The sequence below is a fragment of the Carcharhinus amblyrhynchos genome, chromosome 8 (genome assembly GCF_965287045.1).
Source record: "Carcharhinus amblyrhynchos chromosome 8, sCarAmb.v2.hapA, whole genome shotgun sequence".
In the NCBI taxonomy this organism is placed as follows: domain Eukaryota; kingdom Metazoa; phylum Chordata; class Chondrichthyes; order Carcharhiniformes; family Carcharhinidae; genus Carcharhinus; species Carcharhinus amblyrhynchos.
The window spans coordinates 36,531,660-36,559,287 of record NC_137331.1 but is presented as its reverse complement, the minus strand read 5'-3'; the positions used below and the strand labels follow the sequence as shown (position 1 = coordinate 36,559,287).

The 27,628-nt window shown below is 44.4% G+C and overlaps 1 protein-coding gene across 1 annotated transcript in view; it reads left to right on the top strand.

The window, feature by feature from the left end:
• The window catches only part of ctdp1 (CTD (carboxy-terminal domain, RNA polymerase II, polypeptide A) phosphatase, subunit 1), a 299,871-nt gene extending 297,019 nt beyond the window's left edge, over positions 1 to 2,852 (top strand). Inside the window, exon 13 of the mRNA XM_080193894.1 lies at positions 2,502 to 2,852. Within this exon, the coding sequence (XP_080050020.1) occupies positions 2,502 to 2,637 (136 nt within the window). The 3' untranslated portion in view covers positions 2,638 to 2,852. The remainder of the gene's footprint in view (positions 1 to 2,501) is intronic.
• The last annotated feature ends 24,776 nt before the right edge of the window (positions 2,853 to 27,628 follow it).

Sequence of the window (27,628 nt, the reverse complement as noted above, 5' to 3'; positions counted from 1 at the left end):
GTCTGCACCTGTAGAGATTTGATTATCTGTAAAGACTCGCATTAGAATCATAGAAACCCTACAGTGCAGAAGGAGGCCATCTGGCCCATTGACTCTGCACCAGCAACAATCCCACCTAGGCCCTATCCCCGTAACACCACATATTTACCCCGCTAATCCCTCGAGCTTACGCATCCCAGGACACTTAAGGGTCAATTGAGCATTACCAATACACATAAACTGCACATCTTTGGAGTGTGGGAGGCACCCGGAGGAAACCCACGCAGATACGAGAAGAATGTACAAATTCCACAGACACAGTGACCCAAGCTGGGAATCGAACACAGGTCCCTGGAGCTGTGAGGCAGCAATGCTAACCACAGTGCTGCCGTGCCACCCAAATTCCAACCATTATCTTGCAATTGTGGTTTTGTCTATATATACTGTGTTTGTGAAACCTTCCTCCATTCGCCTGATGAAGGAGCAGCGCTCTGAAAGTTCATGATTCCAAATAAGTCACCTGCGAGACTTTAACCTGGTGTTGTGAGACTTCTTTCTGAACCTTTTTGCTGAAATGAATGTTCATTTTCAGCAACATTAACAAGACTCATTATAATCCGATGGCATTGCATACGCACAAATATCTTATATTTTTAAGGAACTAGTCTAGGAGGTGCTGAATGTGTGTTAACGTGTAAGAAACCTTTTGCTTCTGTTGGATGGTCTCTACCCAATATTTGTATAGGTGGTCTTGTGGAGGTTGCCTTACACTAAGGATAATTGCCACTGTGACAGGGCTGTACCTTTCAGTGCAGTGTCAAAGGCTTTTTGACTAGCTTCTTTCTTCCTCCTTCAAGAGAAATTGGGGGGCAGGAGGTGGTGTGGTGGTGAGCGGTCGATAAGTTGTACCTGACACGTCACTTACCACGGCGAGGAGTTTGCTGTTCCCAATCCCAGGCCTTTCGCTGCTTGGTGTAAGAGCCGAAAGCTAAGTTGGCAGAAGAGGCGGTCTGAGATTTCTTGTCAGCCTGGCAGGAGGTTTGAACAGTTTGGACGTACTAATAGTTTAATAAGTGATTCACCCATTGTCAGCATCGGTTAAGCCTGATCGCAGTAGACAAAGTAATCATTCCCTTTAAACTCACAGGCAGGGAAAACAAAATAATCAGACTGTGACGAACCTCAATTTTCCTGCACATTGCAAGGGAATGCAGGGTGGCAAATACATTATTGATTTCTTGTCTTTTTTACTTTAAGTAATGTGTTGGTTTTGCGATTTAATTATTTGTTGCCCGTACTTTACATCAGTTTATATGACAGAAATATTATGATGTTTGGACTTGATATTCAAAATATGGCACCATATATGCTTCTCCTGTTTCGGGAGCCCGCTGGCTAACGTGCACACAATCTGAGCAACCAACTTTGCCCAAGTATAAGCATATGTGAAGCATGGTTTCAAGACTGATAGAGTCATAGATATATACAGCACAGAAACAAGCCCTTTGGCCCAACTCCTCCATGCCTACCAGGTTTCCTAAACTGAACTGGTCCCATTTGCCTGCGTTTGGCCCAAATCCTCTAAACCTTTCCCATCCATGTCCCTGTCCAAATGTCTTTTCAATGTTGTAATTGTACCTGCCTCATTGTAATGGGGATCACTGTGGCCAATATGCAGCATTGCATAAGCTAATGGGAAATATTAAAGCACCATCTGTGCTTAAGTCAGTCCTGTAGTGAATAAAGAAATTGAATTATTTTGTTTACCACCAGTAGAAGTTCAGGTGTTTCTCAAGAAGAGTGAGATGACTGTACGGTTGGAGGAACAACTCACGAAGTGTAAGACTGTGATCTGTTACTCTTCTAAAATTTCATTAAATGAATTGGTTGATTTATTTTGCCTTCTGCTAATTACTATCCACTTCTGATTATTGCAGTTTTTTTGACAGAACAATTTTATCTCTTTATTAAACTATAATTAAAAGTGCCACACTTAATGCCACACCATATGAATATGGGGAGATGGTGCGGTGTAAGTAGTTGCTGATTTCCCTGATGTTCTTGGACTTTGTTTTGATTTGATTTATTATTGTCACATGTATTAGTATACAGTGAAAAGTATTGTACTGTGCAGACAAGGCATACTGTTCATGAAGAAGGAAGGAGAGCATGGAGAATGCAGTGTTACAGTCACAGCTAGGGTGAGGAGAAAGATCAACTTAAAATATGGTAGATCCATTCAAGTGGATGGTGGCAGAGAAGAAGCTGTTCTTGAATCGGTTGGTACGTGACCTCAGACTTTTGTATCTTTTTCCCAATGGAAGAAGGTAGAATGTGCAAACTCCACACAGACAGCCACCCAAGCCAGGAATCGACCCTGGCGCTGTGAGGCAGTAGTGCTAACCAACCGGGCCACCGTGCCACTCCCGCGAGCTCGATGTAAAAGCCACGGAGAGGCAGAAGTGTTTTGGGTTGTTTTTTCTCCTCCTATCAGTAACGTGGCATTTTTTTTTTCTTTGAAGGGGACACAAGCGGAAGTTGGAAGATGACGGGGCAGGCAGCGATTCCAGCAAGGTCTCCAGCAACGAGGATGACAGCAGCTCGGAGGCTGACGAGATGGCGGCGGCACTCGAAGCCGAGTTGAATGACTTCATCTGAAGTGGGTGTGCGGACGGACACAGTTTACTTTGTGTAACAGATCTCAGACTTTTTTCATGGAAGATCCTGGAATGTTGTAAATTTATTGCCAATCTGTAACGCCAGAATAAGTAACCAGATTCGAGACGCCACCTCTTGCGAGCGTTCTTTTTACCGAGGGAACAAAATTCCTGTCTTTTTTTTCCTCCTCTCGTTTTAACTGTACAAATGTGGGGGGAGGGGGAGGTGGGGTGGGTGGGGGGGATTGGTGCAGGGTGGGGGGGGGAGGGGGGGCATTTCCGGAATGTATTACAGTAGATTGGTGTGCCAAGCCAAAGAACGGGGATCAGCGCGGCAGTGAGGAACACTTGTGTAACCACTGAACGAGAAGCAGAAAGAAAACTCTGCGATCTGTTAGCATTGAGTAAATTCTTCCTTGACCCTTTTATGAAGGGTCCATTACTGTGGGGCAGGACTGATTAAAGTTTTCTGGGAAGGGTCGGCGGTTCTTGGGATGCAGTGATTTGATTCAGTAAATAGTTTGTTGTTTTTCATGGTTTTAAAGCAAAGTTGTGTTACAAGCTAGTTGGATTCTTCAGAAAAAACATTGTGTAGATTTTTAATTCTAAACCTCTGCGTAACTCTGGATCTTGGCCCAGTGTGCTGTGCAGTCTTTAACTGCCGTAAGCCTTTTTCCCTCTCCCCCCACCCCTTCTCATTCATTTCTTTTCTTTCATGCAGAAAAGTAACGATAGGATTTCCTAGTTTTTATTTTTTTTTCCTTGTTTGCAGGACTGATGTAAAGTTTTTGTATATCCAATTTCATATTTGACACACTGAAGATTTCTTTCATTAAATAAAGATTTAAAAAATTATTTTGTACATGTCGTGCAGGTGGCTTTTTCTTTCTCTCTGGCACCACGATTCTATAAATAACAACAAAACTTACTTTTATATAGCGCCTTTGACGGGGTAAAATGTCCCAGGTGGCCACCTTCCATTTTATGAGCTGGCACAGTGGTTAGCACTGCTGCTTCGCAATCCAGAGACCCGGGTTTGATTCCTGGCTTGGGTCACTGTCTGTGCGCAATCTGCACATTCTCCCCGTGTTTGTGCGGGTTTCCTCCGGGTGCTCCGGTTTCCTCCCAAAGATGCGCAGGTTTGGTGCATTGGCCATGCTAAATTCTTCCTCAGTGTACCCGAACAGGCACTGGAGTGTGGCAACTCAGGGATTTTCACAGTAACTTCATTGCAGTGTTAATGTAAGCCTACTTGTGACACTAATGATTAAATCTTACCTGTTTTTAAATTCTCGCTGTTCTGATTTACAGTCAGAATCGTACAGAATTTGCAGTGGGTTAGGTTGATTGGTCTTAGTCAATTGCGCCGCCCCCACCATGCTGGAATTATACAGCCCCGCCCACCACGGAATCTGAGCGGGCAAGGGGCTGACAATGGAAATGCCTGTTGATCTCAGGCAGGATTTTCCAATCTCTGGTCAAGTGAGACCATAAAATCCCACCCTTCGTGTCAGAGAGATGAGCATTGTTAATATGTGAGGTTACTGCGCTATGGCCTGGACGGGGGGGGGATTGTTGTTAGTACAGGCTTGATGGGCTGAATGGCCTCTTTCTACACTGTAGGGATTCTAGAGTACAGAATTTCACCAGTTTCCTTTGTGGTATTTTTATCAGCCTTATCTATAGGGGTACTTATGGAACCTACATCACAGAAACAAACCATTCGGCCTAACTGATGTCTATCAGTGTTTATGCTCCACAACAGCCAAGGTATGTTATCAAGTTAGACTAGACCCCCAATTACCTGCTATTTTTAGGATAAAGTGTTTCACGCCAGCGGTGATTCTATTGATACACTTGGAACCACTTATCAAAATAACATTTATTTAACAATACAATTTGACCACAACAAACAAATCAAATTTAACTTTTGAACAACACTTTTTTTTTGTTTTTATTCCAATTCAATCAAATCAAGTTCAATTCAGAGTCCCAACAAGTTGAGACATTCATGATCCAAGGTAACAAGACTAGGCTCTCACGTCCTGTCTTGGGCATGATCTACATCATCCAAGTTGATTGGAGAAGGTATAGCTCCCCCTCCAAGGCTTGATCTCACATTTGCATCTTAACCAAAAGGCCGAGATGCCACTTTTAAAAATAGCTTCAAGTTGCGATTCTTGAAAATCTCAGCAGGTCTAACAGCATCTGTAGAGAGAGAATAGAGCCAACATTTCGAGCCAGGATGACCCTTCGCCAGCTCTTTTGAGCCAAGTACTGATTCTATCTTCCATTCGTTCACCATTTCATCAATTTGCAGCTTTGAACGTATCTCTAATCTACATATTTGGTTGACACCTGAGTGGCAACACTAACATTTTATTTTCAAGTAAGCTTTGACTAAAAACTTTGACTTGGGCAGCACAGTGGTTGGCACTGCTGCCTCCTAACTGCGGAGTTTTCACATTCTCCCAGTGTCAGCATGGATTTCCCCTAGGTGCTCCGGTTTCCTTCCACAAGCTGGTTAGGTGCATTGACCTGAACAGGTGCAGGGCTGCGGTGACTAGGGGAATTTCACAGTAATTTCATTGCAGTGTTAATGTAAGCCTTACTTGTGACACTAATAAATAAATTTTAATTATCAAATGCAAAAGCTGCAAAAGGCAGCCTTTTTCTTCTAGGTGCGTTGGTTCCAGTTTGTATGTTGAATCTCTGGAATCTGTGGACCCTTCTCAGTGCTTGTACTTTGGGTGGATTCACAACAGGAATGATATACTTACGAGTAAGTAGTAGTGGCTTGAAGAGATTGGATGTGCTTCTATTCACAATGCAGATTTTGCTTGATGCATCTTTTTGCTGACTTCTTTCTGCAAGGTTTTTTTTTCTGTTTCAGTTCTATTTTTCTCAGGGGCTGACTCTACAGATGAGATCTGATAACTCAACACAGCCCAGGAATTGAACCTGCAACAGTCTTGGTTTGTACAATTCAGCTTTTCAAATGTATAAGCATGTTGACTAACAAAGGCTGCACTCCTCCCCTCACATTCCCGGCATGTTTAAATGGAATGAATCTTTGCTTAACAGACATTTCAATACAGAGGCAGCGAGTGCTGACAGAATTCATTAAGAAGTCATATGCCAAATGAACCTTAAGAGTAGCTGTAATTATTTTACCAGTTCTTTAATTATTGTTAGTGCTCCCACCATAATATTCATATGTTCCCAATTTCCAAAGATGTTTAGCAAATGTAACACATGCATGCACTTTTTCTCAATTTCTAATATTGATACTTTCTTTATTCTTTTTGGTACTTTTGCAGATCCACAGATTCCCTTTAGTGTGGAAAGGAACCATTTGGTCTGTCAAGCCTGCACCGACTGTCCGAAAGAACACTCTACGTAGGCCCACTCCCCTGCTCTATCCCATAATGTGTATTTATCATGGCTAATCCACCTAACTTTAAGTTTTTAAAGTTTATTTATTAGTCACAAGTAGGCTTACATTAACACTGCAATGAAGTTACTGTGAAAATCTCCTAGTCGCCACACTCTAGCGCCTGTTTGGGTACACTGAGGGAGAATTTAGCATGGCCAATATACCTAACCAGCATGTCTTTCAGAATGTGGGAGGAAACTGGAGCACCCAGAGGAAACCCATGCAGACGTGGGGAGAATGTGCAAACTCCACACAGTCACCCAATTCTGGAATTGAAACTAGGTCCCTGGTGCTGTGAGGCAGTAGTGCTAACCACTGTGCCAATGTGCCCTCCCATAGTACATCCATTCACATTTAAACGTTTCTTTAAAAATCGGAATGTATTTGGCATTCACGTTTCCAGTTTATTTAACCTGTAAAGGTAAATTCACCATCGTCCCAGATAACCATAGGTTGCTTTCCTCTTTGATGGGGAGAGCTGACTGGTGGTGACTTAACCTGAGGATCACCACACCTCAGGGTGAGGGGCAAGGTTGAGAAGGGCCATTGTGAATAAGTAATTTCACACAAAGAGTAGCTGAGACAGATTCTGAACAATCCCAAGTTCTACAACCCTACTGAAAACGAAAGATGAAAATATGCGGCTAATAAAGCTTAAAATACAGGAGGAAAGAAAGTTATTTTAATCATTGACATTAATGTATATTAAGTTTCAACAGATCTATTTTCAATCATTGTTTCTTTAGACCCTTGCGGATTCTTGGTTTATCTGTACATATATGATACAGCACGAAAGGAGGCCAATCAGCCCCTCCATACCCTTACCAACCCTTTGAAAGAAATATTCATTTATCCCCACCCCTCTACCCTTCCCCCACAGCCCCCCAAATTTTGCTGCCTCAAGTATTTATCCAATTCCTTTTTTGAATCTTGAATAATATTGAAATTTGACACTCTGATTTCTTTGATTTAAAGAAGTTCTGATCCTATTTGAGTATTAGCAATTGTGAGCACTGAGGATTAAGCTGCACAGTACAGTTAGAATCCCTCTGACAGCAGTTCATCTAAAGTCCACATCCCATGAAAGAATAAAACAGAATCAGATCTGTAATCAGTCATTATTTTTATCTCCTTGATTTTTGTTTATAGGCACATGATTACCCTTCTCAACATGTGACAACATTCATGATTGTCCTTCCCAACACATGACAGCATCCATGATCATCGTCCTCAACAACTCAACATGTGAGGGAATGCTTTGGGATAAAACTGGGGTATAGAGTATAAAAGCTGCCGTCTAATGCTTCAGTTGTACAGAACGTTGGTTAGACCGCATTTGGAGTACTGCGTCCAGTTCTGGTCACCTTACTACCGGAAGGACGTGGAGTCTCTGGAAAGGGTGCAGAGGAGGTTTACCAGGATGTTGCCTGGCATGGAGGGGCTGGGTTACGAGGAAAGGTTAGAGAAACTGGGACTTTTCTCCTTGGAAAGACGGAGATTGAGGGGGGACATGATAGAGGTATATAAGATACTGAAGGGAATAGATAGAGTTAATAGTGAGAGACTGCTCCCTAGACTGGGTACAAACACGAGAGGTCATGATTTAAGGGTGAGGGGGGAGAGGTATAATTTGGAAGTGAGAGGAAGGTTCTTTACGCAGAGAGTCGTGGGGGTGTGGAATGCGCTACCGAGTAGGGTGGTGGAGGCAGGAACGTTGGACTCGTTTAAGGTTCAGTTAGATAGACACATGAGTGAAACGAGGATGGAGGGTTATGGTAGGGGCTATTAAATAAGGTTAGAACCTCGGGAGACACCGGAAAAGCAGGCTTGTGATTAACGTTTTTGTCTTTTTATTCCGCAGGTGGAGGTCCACCTCGTGTCAAACAAGGGGCATGCACACCGTGGGTCGTGCGTGGGCTGCTCTTGGAAGTTCCGGGAGTGGCCTAGTACTTCGTGTCGGTGTGTGTGCTTGATCCTGGACCGGTAGACGGGTGCCGCAACAGCTCGGTGACTAGCACTGCTGGCTGTGCAGATACATGGATTTGGGCCTGTGTCTGTGGGAGTTTGCGCATTCTCCCTGTGGTTGCGTGGCTTTCCTCCGGGTGCTCCGGTTTCCTCCCACACCCCAAAGATGTGCTCTTAGGCTGATTGGTTTTACCAAATTGACACTATTCTCCCCTGAATCTGGCTAAGTTAGGGGTTCCATTCATAGACACGCAGGGTAGAATAGGTGTAGGGTGATGCGGCGGCGCGGGCTCGTTGGGCCGAAGGGCCTGTTTCCCGTGCTGGGTTGTTCTTTGTTCTTTGTTTGTTCTTTGTAAAACTAGTTTCCGATTCCTACCTTCCATGAGGGAAAGGCTTCAAGGAGCAAGAGCTACATCTTGGGAAACTAGAGGGGCAGGAATTAAGAAAGGACGGAGGTGAGGAGAGAAAGAGCCTCTTAATGTTGAATGAGTTTTGGAACATGAACATGTGTGCTACCACTGAGCTTTTATTATTGAAAAGGGAAGAGGAACATCAGCAGGAATGTCATCTCTGAGACGACATTCTAACTTTCAATGATTGACAAAGCCATATTTTAATGCACAGTCCATTGCACTGATAGCAGCTAAACATGCATAATTCTTGCTACACAACAGTTACCAATGTAATTTAGGAATAAAATTGCTGTTCTTATCCTTAACCAAATGGAATTGCATTATCGTTAATTCATGTATTAACTTCAGATGAGGGTTGGGGTTCAATCAATCTGAGCTTCCAGGGATAAGGAGATGAAAGAATAACAAGATAGTTAACTGCTTTGAGGGTGAAACAGTGAGTGTTAGCCTTGAGGATTTGATGTATTTTCTTATCTCTTATACTCTGCATATAAATATGCCAGGCATAATATGAAAAATCTTGAATGTTACCTGTCAGGTTAGGCAATAATCCTTTAATTATTTTGGGAATTACCTCAAATGTCTTCTCCTTCTGTGTTATTTTATGTGTTAATGAGTTTAAGTGTTCGCTTTCTGGGCCTTCCATTGAAATCTAGCAGTAAGTATGACAGAAACTAATTTCCTATTATACTTTGGATCAATTTTTCTTCACCTACATTTGAGCAGGTTATTGTGGATGGCACAGTGGTTGGCACTGCTCCGTCACAGCTCCAGGGACCCGGGTTCAATTCTTGGCTTGGATCACTGTCTGCGTGGAGTCTGCACGTTCTCTCCTTGTCTGTGTGGGTGTCCTCCAGGTACTCCGGTTTCCTCCCACAGTCTGTAGATGTGTGAGTTAGGTTGATGGGCCATGCTAAATTGCTCTTTAGTGTCAGGGCAACCAGCTAGGGCAAATGCAGGGGGTTATGGGGATAGGACCTAGGTGGGATTGTGGTTGGTGCAGACTCGATGGACCAAATGGCCTCCTTCTGCACTATAGGATTCTATGTTTTTCACGTTACTCGAAAAGTCAGGAGGGGACACATTCCTGCTGATCACAGCACCTCAGTAATATAAATGTAATTGAGGAGGCAATGGCCTAGTGTTATGATCGCCAGACTATTAATCCAGAAACTCAGCTCATGTTCTGGGGATCCGGGTTCGAATCCCACCATGGCAAATAGTGGAATTTGAATAATACCTGGAATTAAGAATATACTGATGACCATGAAATCATTGCCAATTGTCAGAAAAAGCCTATCTGATTCACTAATGCCCTTTAAGTAAGGAAATCTGCTGTACATACCCAGTCTGGCTTACATGTAACTCCGGACCTACAGCAATGTGGTTGCCTCTCAACTGCCCTCAGGCAACTGGGGATGGGCAATAAATGCTGGCCAGCCAGCAATGTCCATGTCCCATGAATGAATTAAAAATAAATAACATTCCTCAGAGCCTTCATTCGGTTGCAGGTTCCACCTCAAAGAACTTACAGCCAATCTGATTAGCTGGCAAGTCTGGAGGTCAGGCAGCGCCAGTGGGGGCAGTGGACAGGCCTGGGCCTACAAGTAGTACTCCAGGGTTTTAAGTCCTGGAGCCCAAGACCAGGTAAGGGTAGTCACAGCACGGAAGGGAGGTGTGGCCTGGAGGGAAGATGTGTGCCCTTGTGGGGGGGGGGTGCTGGGGAAAAGAGGTGATGGAGATAATGTGGGGGAGGTAATCATAGAATCTCCACAGAGTAGAAGATCAGCCCATCGAGCCTGCATCAACAACAATCCCATCCAGGCCCTATCCCCGTAACCCCACATATTTACCCAGGTAATCCCTCTAACCTACGCATCCCGGAACACAATGGGGCAATTTAGCATGGCCAAATCAACGTAACCGCACATCTTTGGACTGTGGGACGAAACTGGAGCACCCGGAGGAAACCCATGCAGACATGGGAAGAATGTGCAAACTCAGTGACCCAAACTGGGAATCAAATCTACGATCCGGTGAGGTCCGAGGGGAAGAAATGCCTGCTAAGGTTGCCCTTTAGGAAGGCCTGCACTCCAATGAGGCCTGAGCATGGTGATCCATTGAGCTCTCCCACTGCCCCTGAGCTCCTCTTTGTCAGCCTCGAAATTGAGGCCAGGCAACCCGTAAGTGATCACTGTGGGCCCTACGTGAAGTTGCAGACAAGTTAAGGGCAGGCAGGAGGGCAGTGTAAGGACCACCCAGTGAATTCGACCAGCCATCTGCCCGCTAACCTGTGAGCAACGGACCTGTATCTGCTCTATGTCTATCAGAGTCGCTGTTGCCAGTCTCCCATTTCCATGCGAATTGTTCAATGTGAGACTCAGCGATGATACACCCACAATGTGCCTTGTCCTAATCTCAATTTAAACATAGGGGCCAATGGAAGAGAACATCACAAATTCAACGGAGAATTTTCTTAGAATCATAGAATCCCTACAGAGCAGAAGGAGGCGATTTGGCCCATCAAGCCTGCACCAATAACAATCCCACACAGGCCCTAACCCCCATAGTCTGCATATTTACCCTGCTAATCCCTCTGACACCGAGGGGCAATTTAACATAGTAAGAAGACTCACAACACCAGGTTAAAGTCCAACAGGTTTATTCGGAATCACGAGCTTTCGGAGCATTGCTCCTTTATCCAGTGAGTGGAGAGCTAGGTTGCACGAACAATTTAGCGTGGTCAATCAACCTAACCCACGCATCTTTGGACTGTGGGAGGAAACCGGAGCACCTGGAGGAAACCCACGCAGACATGGGGAGAATGTGCAAACTCCATCGAGGCAGTCACCCGAATTGAACCCGGGTCCCTGGTGCTGTGAGGCACCAGTGCTAACCACTATGCCCCCATGCCACCCACTAGTGGGAGTTCCTGCTGAGCCCAGCAATGACTGTTGGGCAGTGAGTTGCGCAGCTTTCCTGTGTTAGCACGCAGACTGGGAAAGATTGTAGCCAACCCCAGTGTGTACTCCTGACATTGGAGGGACACTTCACAGAAAATCCTTTTTAATGGGTAATGAGGGAAGAGTGCGACCCTGGCATTTGTGTATTTCAGAAGCTTATTGTTGGTCCACAGTTTATATTATAATGGGTATATTAATAATGCAAAGCCATCATCACTAATTACAAAATATTTCACATCTACTTTGTGAAAGTTGAGCTGTTGTGTTCCCCTTCTGCTCCATAATGAGATTCTAGTTGCTATCTGTTGACATTGTGTCTAAATGTATTCTCCACGGTAGCCTTGATTCCAAACAGATCCAGCTCTTTAAAAGCCCAGTGGGATTCCTAATTGCCTGAGGGTAACTATTTTTGATAAGTTATAAACCAGCCAGAATTTGTCCCAAAACACATCAACGATTAGTGAATAGTGCATTTTCTGTTTGTTTTGTTTACAAAACAACGTAAGCCCTTTGGAAAACTGGAAACTGGAAAATGAGGCTGGAGAAGTAATAATAGGAAACAAAGAAATGACAGAGGAACTGAATAATTATTTTGCATCAGTCTTCATGGTGGAAGACAACAGTGGGATGCCAGAGTTCCAGGAGAATCAGGGGGCATAGGTGAGTGTAGTGGCCATCGCTAAGGAAAAGGTTCTGGGGAAACTGAAAGGTCTGAAGGTGGATAAATCACCTGGACCGGATGGACTACACCCCAGGCTTCTAAAAGAGATAGCTGAGGAAATTGTGGAGGCATTGGTGGTGATCTTTCCGGAATCACTGGAGGCAGTGAGGGTCCCAGAGGACTGGAAAGTAGCTAATGTAACACTGCTGTTTAAGAAGGGACGGATGCAGCAGATGGAAATTATAGGCCAGGTAGCCTGACTTCAGTCATTGGCAATATTTTAGAATCCATTATTAAAGATGAGATCACGGAGTACTTGGAAGTGCATGATAAAATAGGACTGAGTCAGCATAGCTTTGTCAAGGGTTAGAATTCTTTGAGGAGGTAACAAGGAAGTTAGATAAAGAAGAACCAGCGGTTGTGATTTATTTAGCTTTCCAGAAGGCCTTTGACAAGGTGCGGCATAGGAAGACTGTTAAATAAATTAAGAGCCCGTGTTGTTAAGGGTAAGATCCTGGCATGGATAGAAGTTTGGCTGATTGGCAGAAGGCAGAAAGTGGAGATAAAGGGGTCTTTTTCAGGATGTCAGCCAGTGACTAGTGGTGTGCCTCAGGGGTCATAACTTTTCACAATATACATTAACAATTTGGAGGAAGGAACTGAAGGCACTGTCGCTACATTTGCAGATGATACAAAGATATGTAGAGGGATGGGTAGTATTGAGGAAGAGAAGAGCTGCAGAAGGACTTGGATAGGTTAGGAGAGTGGGCAGAGAAGTGGCAGGTGGAATACAATGTGGAAAAGTGTGAGGTTTTGCACTTTGGAAGGAGGAATGGAGGCATAGACTATTTTCTAAATGAGGAAATGCTTAAGAAATCAGAAACACAAAGGGACTTGGGAGTCATTGTTCAAGATTCTCTTAAGGTTAACATGCAGGTTCAATCGGCAGTTAGGAAGGCAAATGCAATGTTAGCATTCATGTCGAGAGGGCTAGAATACAAGAGCAGGGATGTACTTCTGGGGCTGTAGAAGGCTCTGGTCAGTCCCCATTTGGGGTATCGTGAGCAGTTTTGGGCCCCGTCTCTAAGGAAGGATGTGCTGGCCTTAGAAAGAGTCCAGAGGAGGTTCACAAGAATGATCCCTGGAATGAAGAGCTTGTCGTATGAGGAATGGTTGAGGACTCAGGGTTTGTACTGATTGGAGTGTAGAAGGATGAGGGGGATCTTATTGAAGCTTGCAGCATACTGTGAGGCCTGGATAGAGTGGATGTGGAGAGCACTAATAGGAAAAAATAGAACCACAGGGCACAACCTCAGACTAAAGAGACAATTCTTTAAAACAGATATGAGGAGGAATTTCTTCAGTCATAGAGTGGTGAATCTGTGAAACTCTTTGCTGCAGAAGATTGTGGAGGCCAGTTCATTGAATTCTTTAAGGTAGAGATATATAAGTTCTTGATTCATAAAGGGATCAGGGGTTATGAGGAAAAGGCAGGAGAATGGGATGAGAAAAATATCAGCCATGATTGAATGGGGAAGCAGACTTGATGGGCCAAGTGGCCTAATTCTGTTCCTGTGTCTTATTGTCTAAGGGATATTAGACAAGCAAACCCAGCTCTCTGTCACATTCTCACTAAAAATACATAGTGATCTCCTGAAAACACGAAGCCACAACCAAGCTTGCCTAAGTGCACGTTGGCCTAATTAGATGGGGTGGGAGATTTGTGTGAGTGTCTGATCATGTTACAAATGCAGTGGAAGGATCCAATCATAGTCAAGGGTTCTGTAGGGTGGTGGGAGGGTGGGCTGCAATGTTAGTGGGCAGAGCAGAACAATTACTTGTTCTATCTGGAGAAAGCTCTTCTATTCCTCCTGTCCCACAAGAAGTGCCGTAAAAAGACTTGCCTCGCAATCCTTTTCTCCTCCTTTCCCGAGGCCAAGTAACCCTGCCGTTTGTGGTTTAAAAATAAAATTGCTGTTAAAATGAAGGCATGCTTCCTCAACAAGATATTTAGAAAAGTAGAAACTAGAAGCAGGAGTAGGCCATTCGGCCCTTTGAGCCTGGTCCACCACTCATTATGATCATGGCTGATCATCAAGTTCAATTTTCCGATCCTGCGTTCCACCCCGTAACCCTCGACCCCTTTAGCCCCAAGAGCTCTATTAAATTTCTTCTTGAAATCGCACAATGTTTTGGTCTCAACTGTTTTCTGTAGTAGTGAATGCCACATATTCACTACCCTCGAGGTGAAGAAATTTCGCCTCACCTCAGTCCTAAAAGATTTACCCCTTTTCCTCAAATATGACTCCTAGTTCTGCACTCCCCCACAATTGGGAACATTCTTTCTGAATCTATCCCGTCTAATCCTGTTTGAATTGTATCAGTTACTATGAGATCCCCTTTCTCTCCTCTAAACCCCAATGAATACAATCCTAAACTATTTAGTCTCTCTTCATATGACAGGCCTGCCACCCCAGAAATCAGTCCAGTAAACCTTTGCTGCACTCCCTCTACAGAAAGGATGTGGGAAGGAACATATTGGAGTAGTCACCTGCCCAGTTTAAGCAAAGAGCTTGATTTTTTCAGAGCACTGAGCCCACATCACATGCACTGGTGTACACAGTCTGACAGCAGCAGGGAAGAAGCTGTTCTTGAGTTGGTTGGTACGTGACCTCAGACCTTTGTGTCTTTTTCCCGAAGGAAGAAGTTCGAAGAGAGAATGTCTGCGGTGCAAGGGGTCCTTAATTATGCTGGCTGTACCCTGTCAAGCCCCCTCAGGATCTTATATTCTTATATGTTTGAATAAAGTAATCCCTCACTCTTTCTAAACTCCAAAGAGTACAGACCCAGACTAAATTAGCCTGGCAAATCTCCTTTAGGTTGACTCCAATGTTACTATGTATTTTTTTTGGTAAGGGGACCAAAACTGTATGCAGCATTGCATGTGAGACCTCACCAACACCCTGTACAATTGCAACAAATCCTCCCTATCTTTAAACTCCAACCCCTTTGCAATAAAGACCTAAATGTCTTTTGCCTTCTTAACTAGCAGGTTGGACCTGTCTGCTAGCTTTTTGTGATTCAATCTCTCAAATACCTAGATCCTTCTGTACTTTATTCACCTGTAGTCTCCCTCCATTTCAATAATAACCAGCAAAGTAATTCACTACTTCACCTAAGTAGACTTCCATTCAAAAAGAGAGAGAAGCAGTCACCACACAGAGGAAATAGTCATTAGGAATTATGAATCATTTAATATTCATGTCATACATGCTTCAGCATTAATACAAATATTTTTCCTTCACACCTTTAATCATAAAATAAGTTCTCGGTAAAGTAATACAGACAAAATCTACTAACGTACTTTGTGTGTCGATATGTAATTCTGGTTTTTTTTGTTTCTTCAAGTTCTTTCAATAGAAAAATAACTTGTATTTACAAAGTGCTTTTAATTTGTAAAGTGTCCCGAGTGACTTACTAGATCCATCCTTTGCCCTCATGTGAGCAATGCCAATGGAAATCAAATACTAGGCATCCAATTATCAATGTAAGCCTTGGGCAGAGCCCCAGAGCACGTAGTCTGTCCACCTCCTTGACGAGAATAGATGCATCCGCATCATACATCCAGTTCAGAGTGGCTGGCTAACAGACATGTATTCATAATAGATGCATTTGGATAATGGAACAAGTTACCCAACCATAAATTGAAATGACCGGAATTAATGTTGCAAAGATATTTCATGTCAGAGTAGGGGAATGCAAGCTAATTTAAGCATGAGACAAAATAGCATTTAAACTGCTTAGGGTCTCCGACTCAGTGCAAAGTACATTCATTATGGCTTAAGTGGAGACATCAGAATAAATGCTGATATGCTGATTAAGAAGCGGGAGTCAAATTCATTCTAGCAATGGAGGTTTCTCCCCGATCATTAACCTTCCTTTCTTGTGCAATTGGGTAGGTTATTTATGATAAACTAAATTCTAATCATAGGACACCTTTTCTCCTACACTGGAACTTTGGACATTTAGAGTTGGAGTCTTTGATTTGCCCCTGCCTTGTTGCACATTGTAGCTGAGAGGACGAAAGCAGATCAGTCAGACCTGTCCAATGCAATGCTTGTACTAAAAGGAAACGATGCAACAGACAAGTTCTCCAATATCTATGTGAGAATGCTAGTAAGCAATCTTCTGTAATGAGATAGTACCACATTGTTTACATCTAACCAACAAATCTTTAGAAGGCAGTAATGGAATAGCATTCAATAAGTAATTTGTTTTTGGGACTGTTTAATTTAATTACCAACACTTGGCCATAATTATAGTTGTAGTAGTGCAAAATCTTATCATTGTTAATTGGTTTAATTTTATTCTTCACTTATGGGATCATTGCTCTCTCTCAGATTAATTTAATTCAAGATATTTTGGTCAGTTTAGCTTATATGCACAACAGAAAGGTCTTCAATATAATAAAAACTCAATATTTCAATAAAATTTGAAAATTATGTGTTTGATTTAGTGCATTGGGTGCAGCTGCAGGAGGAGTGATTTAAATCCAAATATTATTCACGTACAAGTTAGGAAAGAAAGAGGAACTACAAAAGATTGACATCTCTCTCTAGTATTCCTCGATAGGCAGAGATATTTGTTAGGTAGTAAAATGCCATTTGCCAGAAGCACATATAATTGTTTTGCATCCTGAAAACAAGGAATTAATTCCAAGTTAGTATTTTTCGTCCAGAAATGCCCAGTTGGGATTGGAAAACTTGGGTCATTTGCTATGACCTACATCATCAAGCAGTGGGCTCTCATGTATTAGTTTAAGTTTATTTATTGGTGTTGTAAGTAGGCTTACATGACTGCAATGAAATGAAAATCCCCTAGTTGCCACATTGTTCTGGTACACTGAGGGGGAATTTAGCATTGCCAATACACCTAACTAGCACACCTTTTGAACTGTGGGAGGAAACCAGAGCACCTGAAGGAAACCCACATGGACAACGTGCTAACTCCACGCAGAATGTGACCCAAGCTGGGAATCGAACCTGAGTCCCTGGCGCTGTGAGGCAGCAGTGCTGACTACTGTGTCACTATGCTGCCTAGCTTTGCCAGGTTGACTACGTGTACCAAACCACTCACCGATTCAACTACTAACACCCCAATAACACCAGAGACACAAGTTACTTGCTCCGTCACACTCTGGGATTGGATGAGGCAAGATTGCTTAAGCATAAATGTCTCCATTATGTAAAATGGCCAGTTCTAACATTCAATAGTGCTCTAAAGGTAAGGAGTTATACATATTAGGTTCAATAGTTATGACTATCATGCAATGAAGCTACAAGGAGGAGTTTCTTTGTAGTAAGTACTCAAATAAAAAATGTGCTTTGAATTATGAATTACAGAAAGGTTAAATGGTCACACCAATCACCAGACAATATAACCAGAAGAGCTCTGATGAAGAGTCATTTAGACTCGAAATGTCTATTCTTTCTCCACAGATGCTGTCAGGTCTGCTGAGATTTTTCAGCATTTTCTGTTTTTGTTTCAGATTCCAGCGTCCACGGTATTTTGCCTTTAACCAGAAGATAACTGTTTAGTTTCTACTGACCAATGGTGAATAGAGACCATGATGTGGGTATGCCGGCGTTGGACTGGCGTAAACACAGTAAAAAGTCTGACAACACCAGGTTTTAGTCCAACCTATTTATTTGATAATATACTCACTAGCTTTCGGGGTTACCCCCTTCGTCAGGTGAATGGAGAGTTCTGGCCTCAGACAGAGCATATAAAGCACAGACAGTTTAGAGATTACTGATTAAAATGCGAATCCTTACACCTAACCTGCTGTTCAAGACCTGAAGTGGCTGATAATGTGAGTGGAAGGAGCACTGATCACAGTTTAAAGAGATGTGTATTGTCTCCAGACAGTACAGTAAGTGAGGTTTTGCAAACCCAGGCAAGTCATGGGGGTTACAGATAGTGCGACATGAACCCAAGATCCCTGTTGAGACCGTCCTCATGTGTGCGGAACTTGGCTATCAGTCTCTGCTCAGCGACTCTGCGCTGTCGTGTGTCGTGAAGGCCGCCTTGGAGAATGCTTACCCGAAGGTCAGAGGCTGAATGCCCGTGACCACTGAAGTGTTCGCCAACAGGAAGGGAACAGTCTTGCCTGGTGACTGTCGAGCGATGTTCATTCATCCGTTGTCGTAGCGTCTGCATGGTCTCCCCAATGTACCATGCTTCGGGACATCCTTTCTTGCAACGTATCAGGTAGACAATGTTGGCCGAGTTGCAAGAGTATTTACCATGTACCTGGTGGATGGTATTCTCACGTGTGATGATGGTATCCATGTCGATGATCCGGCATGTCTTGCAGAGGTTGCTGTGACAGGGTTGTGTGGTATTGTGGTCACTGTTCTCCTGAAGGCTGGGTAGTTTGCTGCGAACAATGGTCTGTTTGAGGTTGTGTGGTTGTCTGAAAGCAAGAAGTGGGGGTGTGGGGATAGCCCTGGCGAGATGTTCGTCTTCATCAATGATATGTTGAAGACTCCGGAGAAGATGTCGTAGCTTCTCCGCTCCGGGGAAGTACTGGACGACGAAGGGTACTCTGTCCACTGTGTCCTGTGTTTGCCTTCTGAGGAGATCGGTGCGGTTTTTCGCTGTGGCGCATCGGAACTGCCGATCTATGAGTCGAGCACCATATCCTGTTCTTTTGAGGGCATCTTTCAGGGTCTGGAGGTGTCTGTCACGATCCTCCTCATCTGAGCAAATCCTGTGTATACGGAGGGCTTGTCCATAGGGAATGGCTTCTTTAACATGTTTAGGGTGGAAACTGGAGAAGTGGAGCATTGTGAGATTGTCTGTGGGCTTGCGGTACAGTGAGGTGCTGAGGTGACCGTCCTTAATGGAGATGCGTGTGTCCAAGAATGCAACTGATTCTGGGGAATAGTCCATGGTGAGTCTGATGGTGGGGTGGAATTTGTTGATATCATCATATAGTTGTTTCAGTGATTGTTCACCATGAGGCCAAAGGAAGAAAATGTCATCGATGTATCTAGTGTATAGCATCGGTTGAAGATTCTGTGCAGTGAAGAAGTCTTGTTCGAACCTGTGCATGAAGATGTTGGCATATTGAGGTGCAAATTTGGTCCCCATGGCTGTTCCATGTGTCTGGATGAAAAACTGGTTGTTGAAGGTGAAGACATTGTGGTCCAGGATAAAGCGGATGAGTTGTAAAATTGCATCTGGAAACTGGCAGTTGTCAGCATTGAGTACTGAGGCAGTCGCAGCAATGCCATCGTTGTGGGGGATGTTGGTGTAGAGCGCTGAGACATCCATTGTGACGAGGAGTGTCCCTGGTTCAACTGCTCCGTGTGTGCTGAGTTTCAGTAGGAAGTCCATAGTGTCGCGACAAAAGCTGTGGGTTCTTTGTACAATGGGTTTCAGGATGCCCTCGACGTAGCCGGAGAGGTTCTCACACAGAGTCCCATTGCCCGATACAATGGGACGGCCAGGTGTGTTTGCCTTGTGTATCTTTGGGAGGCAGTAGAGATCTCCAATGCGGGGAGTACGTGGAATGAGAGCACGGAGGGTGCTCTGAAGGTCCGGATCAAAGGTCTTGATCAGATTGTTGAGTTGACGAGTGTGTTCTTTGGTCGGATCTGTGGGTAATTGTCTGTAGTGTTCCTCATTGTTTAGTTGTCGGTACACTTCTTTACAGTAATCCGTTCTGTTCAGTATGACGATGGCCCCTCCTTTGTCTGCTGGTTTGATGACAATGTTGCGGTTTGTCTTGAGAGCGTGGATGGCGTTGCGTTGTGCTTGGGTGATGTTCGGGGCTGTCTTGTGAGTGCGGCTGATGAATCTGGTGTTAACGCACCTCCTGATGGTTTGGGCATACAAGTCCAGTCGAGGGCAGCGGCCTTCCGGAGGAGTCCAATTGGATTCCTTCCTCTTAGGCTGTTGCACTGCCAATTGGACTCCTCCGGAAGGCCGCTGCCCTCGACTGGACTTGTATGCCCAAACCATCAGGAGGTGCGTTAACACCAGATTCATCAGCCGCACTCACAAGACAGCCCCGAACATCACCCAAGCACAACGCAACGCCATCCACGCTCTCAAGACAAACCGCAACATTGTCATCAAACCAGCAGACAAAGGAGGGGCCATCGTCATACTGAACAGAACGGATTACTGTAAAGAAGTGTACCGACAACTAAGCAATGAGGAACACTACAGACAATTACCCACAGATCCGACCAAAGAACACACTCGTCAACGCAACAATCTGATCAAGACCTTTGATCCGGACCTTCAGAGCACCCTCCGTGCTCTCATTCCACGTACTCCCCGCATTGGAGATCTCTACTGCCTCCCAAAGATACACAAGGCAAACACACCTGGCCGTCCCATTGTATCGGGCAATGGGACTCTGTGTGAGAACCTCTCCGGCTACGTCGAGGGCATCCTGAAACCCATTGTACAAAGAACCCACAGCTTTTGTCGCGACACTATGGACTTCCTACTGAAACTCAGCACACACGGAGCAGTTGAACCAGGGACACTCCTCGTCACAATGGATGTCTCAGCGCTCTACACCAACATCCCCCACAACGATGGCATTGCTGCGACTGCCTCAGTACTCAATGCTGACAACTGCCAGTTTCCAGATGCAATTTTACAACTCATCCGCTTTATCCTGGACCACAATGTCTTCACCTTCAACAACCAGTTTTTCATCCAGACACATGGAACAGCCATGGGGACCAAATTTGCACCTCAATATGCCAACATCTTCATGCACAGGTTCGAACAAGACTTCTTCACTGCACAGAATCTTCAACCGATGCTATACACTAGATACATCGATGACATTTTCTTCCTTTGGCCTCATGGTGAACAATCACTGAAACAACTATATGATGATATCAACAAATTCCACCCCACCATCAGACTCACCATGGACTATTCCCCAGAATCAGTTGCATTCTTGGACACACGCATCTCCATTAAGGACGGTCACCTCAGCACCTCACTGTACCGCAAGCCCACAGACAATCTCACAATGCTCCACTTCTCCAGTTTCCACCCTAAACATGTTAAAGAAGCCATTCCCTATGGACAAGCCCTCCGCATACACAGGATTTGCTCAGATGAGGAGGATCGTGACAGACACCTCCAGACCCTGAAAGATGCCCTCATAAGAACAGGATATGGTGCTCGACTCATAGATCGGCAGTTCCGATGCGCCACAGCGAAAAACCGCACCGATCTCCTCAGAAGGCAAACACAGGACACAGTGGACAGAGTACCCTTCGTCGTCCAGTACTTCCCCGGAGCGGAGAAGCTACGACATCTTCTCCGGAGTCTTCAACATATCATTGATGAAGACGAACATCTCGCCAGGGCTATCCCCACACCCCCACTTCTTGCTTTCAGACAACCACACAACCTCAAACAGACCATTGTTCGCAGCAAACTACCCAGCCTTCAGGAGAACAGTGACCACAATACCACACAACCCTGTCACAGCAACCTCTGCAAGACATGCCGGATCATCGACATGGATACCATCATCACACATGAGAATACCATCCACCAGGTACATGGTAAATACTCTTGCAACTCGGCCAACATTGTCTACCTGATACGTTGCAAGAAAGGATGTCCCGAAGCATGGTACATTGGGGAGACCATGCAGACGCTACGACAACGGATGAATGAACATCGCTCGACAGTCACCAGGCAAGACTGTTCCCTTCCTGTTGGCGAACACTTCAGTGGTCACGGGCATTCAGCCTCTGACCTTCGGGTAAGCATTCTCCAAGGCGGCCTTCACGACACACGACAGCGCAGAGTCGCTGAGCAGAGACTGATAGCCAAGTTCCGCACACATGAGGACGGTCTCAACAGGGATCTTGGGTTCATGTCGCACTATCTGTAACCCCCATGACTTGCCTGGGTTTGCAAAACCTCACTTACTGTACTGTCTGGAGACAATACACATCTCTTTAAACTGTGATCAGTGCTCCTTCCACTCACATTATCAGCCACTTCAGGTCTTGAACAGCAGGTTAGGTGTAAGGATTCGCATTTTAATCAGTAATCTCTAAACTGTCTGTGCTTTATATGCTCTGTCTGAGGCCAGAACTCTCCATTCACCTGACGAAGGGGGTAACCCCGAAAGCTAGTGAGTATATTATCAAATAAATCGGTTGGACTAAAACCTGGTGTTGTCAGACTTTTTACTGTGAATAGAGACCCACAGTGTTTATAACAGGAGCTGTTAGTGAAGAATCCAGATTTTCCTCATTGTTAATGGGAACTGGATCCCATTCAGTCCAGTGAGTATTTTCTGAGGACAGTCAAATTTTGGGTGATGGGTCCATCGTTAGAAGTTGTGAATGGCCATCTTCCATCACAAAGAACAAACCTGCTCTTCAGGCCTCTCACACTGGGCAAACACCTCCACTGGTTACACTTCTTCTGAGTTTAGAAATCTAACATTGCAAGATTTCCTTTATGTTCACAGATCTTCAATGTCTCTCGGACCACCAATGCCAGGGATTTAAAATCCTCATTCTTGTTTTCAGATCTGTCTGTTTCCTCATCCCTCCCTATCTCTGCAATCCCTCCAGCCCCATAAACCTCCAAATCATTTCAGATTGCCAGTGTCCACATTATTTTGTTTCTGTTTGGGAGTTTCTAAGTCCTGACAGCTGATTTAGCAAATGCTACTTTTTAAGCCTTATTAATCAGGCTTTAGAAAGTGTCTGTTAGAAAAAGGCATTTATAAAACTCTCTTCATGATCGTAGGATGTCCTGAACCTAACGGAATACATTTCAGGTGTTGACACTGAGGAAGGTAGAAAACGCAGCAGTGAATTTGTGCACAGCAAGCTCCCGCAGCAGTGCAATAATGACCGGAAGGCCATTTATGCAACATGGAGGCCACATCTCCTCAACCTTGCCCCTTGCCTGGGTTGCATAGAAACATAGTACATTACAGCTCAGTTCAGGCCCTTTGGCCCTCAATGTTGTGCCGAGCTATGTCTAAACCCAAGATCTAGCTATCCCACTCCCTATCGTTCTGGTGTGCTCCATGTGCTTATCCAATAACCACCTGAAAGTTCCTAAAGTGTCCGACTCCACTATCGCAGCAGGAAGCGCATTCCACACCCCTCTACCTCGGACATCTCTCCTATATCTCCCACCATGAACCTTATAGTTATGCCCCCTAGTAACAGCTCCATCCACCCGAGGAAATAGTCTTTGCACGTCCACTGTATCTATCCCCCTCATCTGGTGATCCTCAGGTTAAATAAGCACCAGTCAGCTCTCGAAGGAGAGAGCAGCCTACGGTCATCTGGGACTATGGAGACTACATTTACCTAATGACCAGATAATCTGTTTATTGAGGAACAAATAGGACACTAAGATAACTCCAGTGCTCTTTTTTAAGTAGCAGCATGGGACCCTTTAGGTCTGCCAGAGGGCTACGTGAAGTCTAGGTTTAATGTCTCATAAGAAGTAATAGTGGTAGTCTCATGCATGTCTCTGAAGTGTGGAGATTTAGGGAGATTGTCCCTCTCCAACACTGGCTGGTGAAATCTCGCTCTCAAAATTAGGCAAAACTGTCTCAATCTAACCAGGACTTGAACAGGTTCCTCATCAGTGCAGCTGCCACAGACATCCACACCCTTTAGTGAATGAAAGACATAGGATGCATTTCAGTTCAAAATGTATCGTTCGCTGCACCTTGTTTCAGACAGGTTAGCAGAGATACATTTCTTTCTTCACTACATGGAATGTTGGAAATATTACTTTGGATTTAATTCAAGTGTGGTGTAAAATTATTCTAGAATGAGCAGGAGCTGTATTTGGTCTATGTCTTGAGGTATTAGCGCTGCATATTTCCAGTTCATTATATTCTCATTAAGTATATGCTTTCCTTGGAGCCGATCATTACTTTTATGGTGCTGTTTTACCATAATGATTGTTTGATGTAGCCACATTAATCAGTGCAGAAAGAATAATAATCCTTTTTGCATGTCTTGCCAATGTTGTCTGCATAAAATATATATTGACTCCATATTGTTTTATGTACCAATCCATAGCATCTGCTCAATATTTCTGTATTTTCTACTTTAGTTAAAACCACAGCAGTACCATAGAATCCCTGCATTGCAGAAAGAGGCCATCCGACCTATCCAGTCTTCACCGACTCTCCACAAGACTAACCCCTCCACCTTTCTAGCAGAGATGTATTCATGTGTCACACACTGCACAGGGATTTTATTGACCCGACAGAAGAAATCAGCTCCAAGGCTGACCATCTATGAAATCAGAGTTGGAATACAGGACATCAAGGAACACCTTGGGGTGCAGGGACCATCAAGAGTCACCGAGCAGCCACCATGCAAAGTGGGCGACTGGCAATACTTTTCTGATGAAGGTTTTATTGACAATCCCTCCTCAACCATCAGCAGATTCTTCAAAACACAGCCTTTCAGGGGCACAGAAAATAGAAACATAGAAAAATTACAGCACCAACAGGCCCCTCGGCCCCCAAACATGTCCCTACCTACTAGGCTTACCTACAACCCTCTATCTTACTAAGTTCCATATACTTATCCAAAAGTCTCTTAAAAGACCCTATCAAATCCCACCTCCACCACCACTGCTGGCAGCCGATTCCACGCAATCACCGCCCTCTGAGTGAAAAACTTACCCCTGACATCTCCTCTGTACCTACTCCACAGCACCCTAAACCTGTGTCCTCTTGAGGCAACCATTTCAGCACTGGGAAAAAGCCTCTGACAATCTACTCGATCAATACCTCTCATCATCTATACACCTCTACCAGGTCACCCCTCATCCTTTGTCTTTCCAAGGAGAAAAGACCGAAATCTCTCAACCTATCCTCATAAGGCATGCCACCCAATCCAGGCAACATCCTTGAAAATCTCCTCTGCACCCTTTCTATGGCTTCCACATCCTTTCTATAATGAGGCAACTAGAACTGAGCACAGTACTCCAAGTGGTGTCTGACCAGGGTCCTATACAGCTGCAACATTATCTCCCGACTCCTAAACTCAATTCCTCAATTGACAAAGGCCAGTACACCATACGCCTTCTTAACCACAGCCTCTATCTGCTTTGAGTGTCCTATGAACCCGGACCCCAAGATCTTTCTGATCTTCCACACTGCCAAGAGTTTTACCCTTAATATCATAATCTGTCATCCTTTTTGACCTGCCAAAATGAATCACCACACACTTATCTGGGTTGAAGTCCATCTGCCACTTCTCCACCCAGTCTTGCATCTTAGCAAAGTATCACTGCAACTTCTGACATCCCTCCACACTATCCACAACACCTCCAACCTTTGTGTCATCAGCAAACTTACCAACCTATCCCTCCACTTCCTCATTTATAAAAATCACAAAGAGCAAGGGTCCCAGATCAGATCCCTGGGATACTCCAGTGGTGACCAACCTCCATGCAGAAAAAGACCCACCTACATCCACTCTTTGCCTTCTATGGGCAAAGTTCTCAATCAGTTCTGAATCCACAGACCAATGTCCCCTTGGATCCCATGCTCCCTCACTTTCTCAATAAGCTTTGCATGGGGCATCTTATCAAATGCCTTGCTGAAGTCCATTTAAACCACATCTACTGCTCTTCCTTTGTCAATGTGTTTAGACACATCCTCAAAAAATTCAATTAGGCTTGTAAGGCATGATCTGCCTTTGACAAAACCATGCTGACTATTCTTGATCATACTATATTTCTCCAAATGTTCATAAATCCTGTCCCTCAGGATCTTCTCCATCAACTCACCAACCACCAATAAGACTAGAAGTAGAACACTGGAAATTATAGACTCACTGGTCTATAATTTCCTGGGCTATCTCTTCTCCCTTTCTTGAATAAAGGAACCACATCTGCAATCCTCCGGAACCACTCCCGTCTCCATTGATGACACAAAGATCATCGCCAGAGGCTCAGCAATCTTTTCCCTCACCTCCCACAATAACCTGGGGTACATTCCATCCAGTCCCAGCGACTTATCTAACTTGATGCTTTTCAAAAGCTCCAACACATCCTCTTTCTTAATGTCTACATGCTCAAGCTTTTCAGTCCCCTGTAAGTCTGTACTACAACCACCAAGATCCTTTTCCACTGTGAATACTGAAGTAAAGTATTCATTGAGTACCCCTGCAATTTCTACCGGTTCCATTACAAACATTCGCACCGTCACACTTGATAGGTCCTATTCTTTCACGTCTCATCCTCTTGCTCTTCACATACTTGTGAATGCCTTGGAGTTTTCCTTAATTCTACCTGCCAAGGCCTTCTCATGACCCCTTCTGGCTCTCCTAATTTCCTTCTTAAGTTCCTTCCTACTAGCTGTATACTCTTCTAGATCTCCAGCATTACCTAGCTCCCTGAACCTTTTGTAAACTTTTCTTTTCTTCTTGACTAAATTCATTACAGTTTTCGTGCACCGTAGTTCCTTTAGCCTTCCATAACTTCCCTGTTTCATTGGAACGTTGCAATACAGAACTCCAGACAAATATTCCTTGAAAATTTGCCACATTTCTTCTGTACATTTCCCTGAGAAAACCTCTTTTCAATTTATACGTCTAATTTCCTGCCTGATAGCCTCATAATTCCAGTCATTCAGGAAAGTCTTCCAACACATGACACAGGAACAAAGAACAAACAAAGAACAACCCAGCATGGGAAACAGGCCCTTCAGCCCAACGAGCCCGCACCGCCGCATCCTCCTACACCTACCCTGCCCTGCGTGTCTGCAAGTGGAACCCCTAACTTAGCTAGATTCAGGGGAGAATAGTGTCAATTTAGAACATAGAACATTACAGCGCAGAACAGGCCCTTCGGCCCACGATGTTGCGCCGACCAGTTAAAAAACAATGACCCTCTAACCTAAACCAAACCCTTACCATCCATAAACCTATCCACGGATCTCTTAAACACCCCCAAACTAGGCACATTTACAACTGCAGCAGGCAGGGCATTCCAATCCCTCACCACCGTCTGGGTAAAGAACCTACCCCTGACATCCGTCCTATAACTACCACCCCTTAATTTAAAGCTATGCCCCCTCGTGCTAGCTTTCTCCATCCGAGGAAAAAGGCTATCACTGTCCACCCTATCTAAACCTCTAATCATCTTATATGTTTCAATAAGGTCCCCTCGTAGCCGCCTTCTTTCTAACGAAAACAACCTCAAATCCCTCAGTCTCTCCTCATAGGACCTCCCCTCCATACCAGGCAACATCCTGGTAAACCTCCTCTGCACCCTCTCCAAAGCCTCCACATCCTTCCTGTAATGTGGGGACCAGAACTGCACACAATACTCCAAGTGCGGCCGCACCAGAGTTCTAAACCTCTAATCATCTTATATGTTTCAATAAGGTCCCCTCGTAGCCGCCTTCTTTCTAACGAAAACAACCTCAAATCCCTCAGTCTCTCCTCATAGGACCTCCCCTCCATACCAGGCAACATCCTGGTAAACCTCCTCTGCAC